This window comes from Ambystoma mexicanum, chromosome 8 (assembly GCF_040938575.1).
Source record: "Ambystoma mexicanum isolate Mex_15411 chromosome 8, UKY_AmexF1_1, whole genome shotgun sequence".
Taxonomy (NCBI): domain Eukaryota; kingdom Metazoa; phylum Chordata; class Amphibia; order Caudata; family Ambystomatidae; genus Ambystoma; species Ambystoma mexicanum.
Window position 1 is genome coordinate 1,630,250,841 of NC_090929.1, and position 7,783 is coordinate 1,630,258,623.

A 7,783-nucleotide genomic window follows, 5' to 3' on the forward strand; every position below is an offset into this window, starting at 1 on the left:
AATTAGTCTCATACATAACACCCACTCACCGCACCAAACACCAATCATGCAATGCACGAGACGGATGACACATTAGCATAGCACGAAATGTAGGCGTCCATATTTAAATAATGCAAAATTAAAAAATAGCAAAAACTGCGATCTCACTGGACGACGAAATTTCACTGTCACATTGAACTATCCGAACAGTTGAAAAGCGCGCTCTTTAAGTGATGGCGCCGAACAAACGTCCATACCATATGTGATGAGGAACATATAATTTTTATCCCAACACAGCAATGATACCAAATGAACCACTCATGAGTGCAACACAACCACGAGTCCAGGTCCACCACAGTTCCCCACCTGAAATGAAATTCACGTTAACAGCATAAATCATACATTGAATTGCATATAGGACAAAACGGGCCACTACACCGAAACACATACACACATGACACACAAGAGGTGCCACACACACCCCAAACTTGCCCAAACACATATCTGACCTAACACTTAAGGTCACGAAATGCACACAAAACACCACGCAAACGGCTCATCACACCTACTGCTCAACGCCCTCCTGTAACAACAACGTCCTCCTTGCGCAGAACTCCAATGCCTCCAGGGGTCCAGACTCAATCGGGCAACGTTAGCACGAGTCCCTCACAAACTTGGATCAGCTGCATCTTGGGAAGAGAAATCCTTAGACAAGTTTTTCATACTGTGCCCCAAACAGAAACCTCTGCAACCCATCAACACATGAGGCAACTCCCTGTGCGTGCTTGATATGTTGAGCAAATACTGTTCAAAAAGGTTCACAGAGCCCGCCACTGTGTAACTCTGCTTTTCCAGCAACAAAAAATCCACGTCACTCCTCTGGCCTTGTAGCGCGCACCTAGCACGTTCCATATTCGCCTCACATAACGTTCTGTTATGTCGGGACTCTGGCAGCAAGTCCTCCAACGTCACCATTTCCAGAGTCGGCTCGGTGAGGCCAACATCACCGCGACCATGGGCCCTACGCACTGACATTGTAGTCCCTGGCGCCGCCTGGCCCCCCACACAGCACATTCTACAACCGCCACCATGCCTGACCGAAGCATGGCACAGGAACACCAGTTGCATGCCGCTCCATGCACACGGCCCAAACATTCTTTCTGTGTGCCACCTGATCCACCTGTCTGCCTGGCAGGTGCTTTATTCCACACCTCCAAACAAATAACAGGCCCAGTGCAGAACAGCTGCTGTTCATAGTGGTGCCTGCTTCCTGATAGAACCTTACTAGTCCGCATACCGTGTGCCGTGCAACCCGTGCAAGCCCCAGGCGGGTTCAGAAAAACAGAAAACAACATCTCCAAAGGTACTCTCCTCCTCTGCACACGGGAACATGTGCAGTTCAGCTCCTTTCCATACCTGGACTGCTCGAACTCAGCACCACCCGGCTTGCTGAAGCACCATCTCCCAGCCTGGGAAATAAAAGCTGACACGACTGGCATCAACTATTGGGACGTGGACACTGGGACGGCGATGTTCCTGGACTTAACTGCTGCCCCCTCCACGACAGGATCCCATCCTCGTCGCCAGTGAAATAACATGGTACCTGAAGTAACTCCCAGACCAGCAGGTAAGTTATTTGTAGGTTTATTGGTAAGTATATGCCAGGAAGACACTGGCACGTCCCTTCATACAAGCTTAGATCTCCAACTGTAACTGTTAGAACAGTACTTCAGAACATAACACCTCAGCACTCCACACTCACTGACATCACCACATTCCACCATCGGTGATGTCAGACACACTACAACATATACCCATATGGAATCCTTATTCATGAGCATGTGAATCCATGCCAGACTCCATGCTGGAGAAGGTTTAAGTTACATACCTCTAACTATTGTAGTCCAGCATGATTCTGGCATGGATTCACATGAAAACCCTCCCGCCTTCCCCACTGTGGCTCTTCATGGTTCATACTGCCACTTTACGTGCTTACCAAATCTGAAGATGGCCACCAGGGGTGTGGCACCTAGGGAGAGGACTGTCATTAGATGGGGGCAGTACGACCCAGGTGACAGTGATTGGTTTAGAGGAGAAATACAGTTTTAAAGTGAAAGTGAAACTGTTTTTTCTTTTACCCAGGATTCCCAGCCTGACGACGGAGAATATTCATGAGCATGTGAATCCATGACACAAATCTATGACGGGATCAGCGTTGAACAACAACAATTTATTTTTGTTCTGTATCCCTCCTGTTCTAATTATTGTGTATGGGTTTTTTTAGTGAAACATTTTTTATGCGTTTTGTATATTGTATTGTGACATTTGCATATGCTTTTTATGTTTTTTAGATTTGTGTCATGATATTGTTGCTTTGAATATATAATAATAAAACTTGATATGAGAGATAGTTGTAGACATACACCTTAGATTTTTTCCAGAGGTGTTTTTGTCAAGGTACCCACTTTCTTTCTGATGGTATATATGAGAGTTGTGTTATTATATGTATACCCTTCCTTTTTTTGAGATTTAAGAATATCACATCTCCACTTACTAGGAGGGGACAATATCGTGTGTGTGGGGCATTACCCCTGTAGAAAAATTTGCATGTGAATCCATGCCAGACCCATGCTGGAGAACAATAGTTACAGGTAAGTAACTTAAACCTTGCATGACAGGATCAGGAGAGACCCTATCATGCAGTCGAACCCCCTGTGCGCCCACTCAAAGCAGGCGCATAGGGTTGCCTCCAATTTCTGAGCATTTAAAAGTGCATGTTTGTACATTTCGGGATGCACTTTTAAATGCACAGAAACGTCCCCTGATTTTTGCAAAGCGGCGAAAAAGGCCATCTGAATGGGCACATATAAAATGCACCCATTCAGATGTCCTTCCTCTTTTTTGGTACAAGTGATGAGACATGCTTGTGCATTTCATTTCTGGTGTCAAAATATGTTTTGAGAATCTGGCCCTTGTTTCATTTTTAAAAAAATGTGTTTTTAGCAAAAGCTGCAGTTTTTGCAGGTGTTTTGCAAAAAGGTTGTTTTCGCGCATTTACCAAAAAATGGGTGTTTTTGAAGCATTTTGAAAAATCGCTATAATATGGTCCTAATTAGACCACCTGCAATGCCGGTCCGTGGGGACAGTGCAGCGGGTCTAGAAGTAATGCAAGTGGGGTAATAGCCAACATAAAATCCCATATGGGTGGCTTTTAAAAGTGGGATGTATTCCACATCAGGTTTCTGAGTGACAGAGAACTAAAACTTCGCTCTCGTTGTCTATCAGATCTCAATCAGAAGACCTAAATGGAATCTATGCCCGCAGAGGATAGCGACCCATCTACAATTCCCTACCTTCAGCCTCTCACACCCCTGCAAGCCATGAGTTCCTGTGCGCGGCAGACATTTTGTGGAAATATCAATTTGGCCGGTCAAAGTTTTGCTTAAAAGAACCTTTTGTTTGATTTCTAGGTCCAAATTCTGTGGGAGTGAAACAGTGAGAGACAATATTCTACAGACGATGAGCTCCTGTTAACTTAAAGACGGAGATTGAGCTGACGAGTGCAACAATTTATAATCGATAAAGCAATACTCTCTGTCATCTTGTTACGCAATCATGTCTATGTAAATGGCTGTGCACTAGGGAAGAAGTGTTTCAAGAATCCCTAAGCAAGAATCGTAGAAGTTAAATATCAGTAGATTACATTGACGATGTCACAGCATAGAGATGTTAATTATTGGTCAATACCAACAGTTAATAGATGATATTAAGCATATAGAGTTTCCCAGCCAATATGGAATAAGAAATTGTGTTAATCATTCCTACTGGTGTCAGGTGAAAATGTTATTTGAAGATTGCAAATTTGGGGGCAGGTTTTTTTTTAGTGGAGTCAGAGAAAGCACCCACTTCTTCCCAAGGTGAAGGATTAAAGGTGGGTGCAAATGGTAGTTTGTGGACTTTCAGGGGAATGAAGGGCAAAGTAGGTGTAGTGTGTTGGGAGAAAATTGAGAGGGGTCTCTGTGAGCGTACATTAGTAGGGATTACTTGATTATATTGATTTCTAATCTATTAAAAAAATGAAACCTTTGATATTTGTGTTGTCGATATCTCACATGGAATCTTCCTGCACAGCAGCAATACCAGCTCTTCAATGGTTTTTCACTGCTTGAGATGGTAAACCTTGACCATTAGTAAAAAGAAGGGACAGGGATCAACAATTGATTTCAAAATGTTTAGTCGGTGGCAAACTCTTCTTCCATACTAGTGTAAGTCCTGAAAAAATGGACTAAGTACACTTCCATAAAATCTCATGTTCACATTTATTTCATTAGTTACCATTTTTAAACCTATCACAATTCTAAAACACTCATTAATATCACCCATAAGATGACTTTCAAGTACACAAATCAGAAAGCCCAATACATCTAAACATCACTTACAATACATTATTAAAAGACATGACACAAAGACACAAAAGGACAAACATTAACATCTTGATCCAAATCATGTGTCTGTATTTCAAAATCCCAACATGTTTCTGCCCCTAGCACCATGTAGCCGACGTAATGATGTCAGAGTGCTACCCCTGCGCACAAGACTTCTCCTCCTTTCTCTTCCTCCTCAGCACTGTTGTATATGCGTCTCGCATTTAAGAGACATCATCCTTTTCTGGTGCCATTAGATTTCGTCTTACATTGCCTTCACTCTAAGACAAGATGGCCACAACCTTAGGCTTATCGGGTAGTACCCGGTATGCATTTACATTGGTAGATGTAGAGAGTTCCCCACAGGAATGGAAGTCTCTCCCGGTGAGGTCCCAATTGCCTTGACCCCTAGGGAGGGTTTTGTGGATCAGGCTCCCTAGCCTCATGGGGGGGCTGCCTGTTGGAGAGAAGGGGTGAATACCTGCAATTCGTCACACTTCCCACCCCAACCCTCTTTATGTGCATTGTATATTATATATTCTTTTCCAAAAGCAGTTTGTTGACTACCATCTTTGACTCTGAACATGATAATACTTTCCTTGCCCTCTAGAAGCAGTTGTAGTTGGTAAGAGAACAGGAGGTGGTGGTAAGAGAATGCGAGAAGGTGGGGAGCACCTAGAGAAGGAGGCAGCCATAATACAAACGGATGAGATAAGGGGAGAGGCAGGAATAAAGAATCAGCCACCAGAGTAAGAGCTAATGGGTCAGATGACCGGAGAGTCAGAGAGAGAAGTTTCCTCGGATACAATATATGTCTGGTGGACAAGTTTATATAGAGGAGGTATGAGCATTTGGCAAAGTGACAGTAGAGAACAGGAGTTCACAGTGAGGATCAATTGCACAGTAAAGCAGAGGGAGGAAAAGAATAACGTCCCAAGAGAAGAGGAAATGGCAGAGCCACAAGCGTAGTAGCCAGAAGGGGGAGCGAGGTGTCAGTCAGAAACTCTCTAGGCTTGAATTCGTACATCCAAATAAGCCTGCCAGCCAAAGAATAGCAGAAGGCAGTGGGGCCTATCCTTTCTGGCCTACGCCATCATTTCAGTGGTCATCCAAACTTGGACAGCGACCTCATACGACCCCAAAAAGCAGGTCCATTTGAGAAGAAGAAAAGGACACGATTCCAAAAACTGAAAGAGGGAGTGAAAATCCAGCCCTTACTATACATGCGTGATTAAAATCCCCTGTGGATTGCTGGGAAGAGGGTTCCAGATTATGGGAGTACTGGATTTTCTTAAATTTATTTGAGAAGAACTGGCTTTATTTGTACAATTAAATGAGAACTTCGGAACACCTGTTGTAGGGGAGGATGAGCTATTGTGAATCATTGTGTACATTCGTCACCCTGACTGTGGTACTGACCCCAGAATGTACCTTAAACATTCTAGCAAAATGTATCTGCTTACTGATTTACCTCTGACCTCTTTGTGACAGCATATAATTCCAGAGTCACGCAGCTAATGGAAAGAAGCACCCAATTTCGCTCCTTGAAACACTTGTGTTTAGGCGCGTTATAAATGCCATATCATATCATATATCACGTGCACTCAGCATCCATACCCACACAGAAGACGCCTTAATACACACAAATAATGTTTGGAACACACAGGGACACACCAATCAAAAGAGAAGGAGGAAATCATTGGACACAAACACGTTTTCAAAAACAGTTTAGAACGTATAAAGGAAAATGTAGCCTACAAACACTGTAAATGCAGACTCCCGGCCCTAAGGTAATGCACAAATGCGCACACACTGAAAATGGAAGCTAAACACACTTTTCAACACTACATCACAAGACTCACATGAACTCTTGCATGAAGGTAAGCCATATAATGATTAAAGCAAATGTTGTGAATTGGTGATGCAGTGGGCAAATCCAGACATGTTAGCAGACAGGTTGAGTAAGAGGTTTGCTCACTGCTGCCAAAGCTGGAAAAACCTGTTCTTTTTGGTTGCTTTTATATGTGGGAAGAAGGAATGAGTTAAATGATGAACCATACTGTGCTCTAGCACCTTGAAGCGCCTTCTTTGTGCGAGATAGAATTACCAATGAAATATCTCAGACCAAATAGCCGGACAGACTCAAGCAAGATGGTAAAATACTGTTTTTATGTCAAAGAAAGAAATTAGGGTAAATCGACAGTCGTCAAACCGATGCATGCATGGTCACTCCTTATCTTGTTCATGCAAAGTTTATATACCTGTTCATGCATCATTTATGACATCATCCTATGTGGCATATTATGAAACCTATAGATGGGAAGGATTGGATTAGGGGAACATATCTATCTATGGAATGTATGAATGTTAATATCTCATTGGCTGCCCGTTGTCTGTAGGACACGCCCTGAGCGCTACTGCTAGGTTTATAGTCATAATGTCGACAACAAAAATGTAGACAGTCAAAAAGTCGAAAAAAAAATGCCGAAAAAAAAAATGTCGACTTTTTTTTTCAATGCATTTTTTTTTCGAAATGGGGGGGTTCCCCCCTCAGCCCCCCTTTTTTTTATTTTTTTTTTTATTTTTCCCTTTTTTTTTTACTCCTGAACCCCTAAAATAAATATATAATTAAAAAAAACGAAAGTCGACATTTTTTTTTTCGACATTATTTTGTCGACATTTTTGTCTGTCGACATTTTTTTTTCGACATTATGACTCCCCACCCTACTGCTACATACATAATATACTAATTACAGCAGAGAATGTGGCAGTGGAATAGTGATTGCAACATTTATATGTAAAAGTGCTGAACAGGCCTTCTAATTGGTTGGCAATCCTATCTAACCTTGGATATTCGGCTTGCTAGCAGACCGTATGTAAAAACGAACCCCAGGTGCTTTGAAATGCTTCAGCTCTTCTCATGTTTTCCCAATTAGTCCATCATCTTTTATTTACAGGCCTTACGCCAATGTCTTCCATCTGAAGTGGACCTTGATAGTCTGCTCACTGCCCTGGAACATTCAAGGGTGTGTAGGCACACCACTATCTTAGTTTTGAGCTTAATGAATAGTCCTTGTTTGCAAGTTCTTCATGACGTGTTAGGAGACCACGAATATGTCCATTTCAACCTCCTATTTACTATTTGATTTTATTAAGCAGGGTGTCATTACCCTTTCTGGCCTTTAGAGACTTGGTCACTCCACCCCATATAGGCTTTTGCCATCTTATTTGCCCAATACTTGGCTCCTATGAATGTTCTTATTGCTCCTAATCGTAAGACAAATATGTCCTATGCACATGCTGTATTCATTTGACTCCCTTTGTGCTTCGTATTCATCTCTCGAAATAGCATCCTTGGTTCCAGGCCAATGCACTCCTTT

General features: G+C 42.6%; 1 protein-coding gene across 2 annotated transcripts in view; it reads left to right on the top strand.

Annotated features, from left to right (window-relative positions):
• The window catches only part of LOC138473263 (pancreatic triacylglycerol lipase-like), a 241,481-nt gene extending 237,415 nt beyond the window's left edge, over nt 1–4,066 (top strand). For both annotated transcript variants that reach the window (XM_069611902.1, XM_069611901.1), the window contains exon 13: nt 3,450–4,066. In XM_069611902.1, the coding sequence (XP_069468003.1) occupies nt 3,450–3,513 (64 nt within the window). In that variant the 3' untranslated portion in view covers nt 3,514–4,066. The remainder of the gene's footprint in view (nt 1–3,449) is intronic.
• Nucleotides 4,067–7,783: the final 3,717 nt, after the last annotated feature.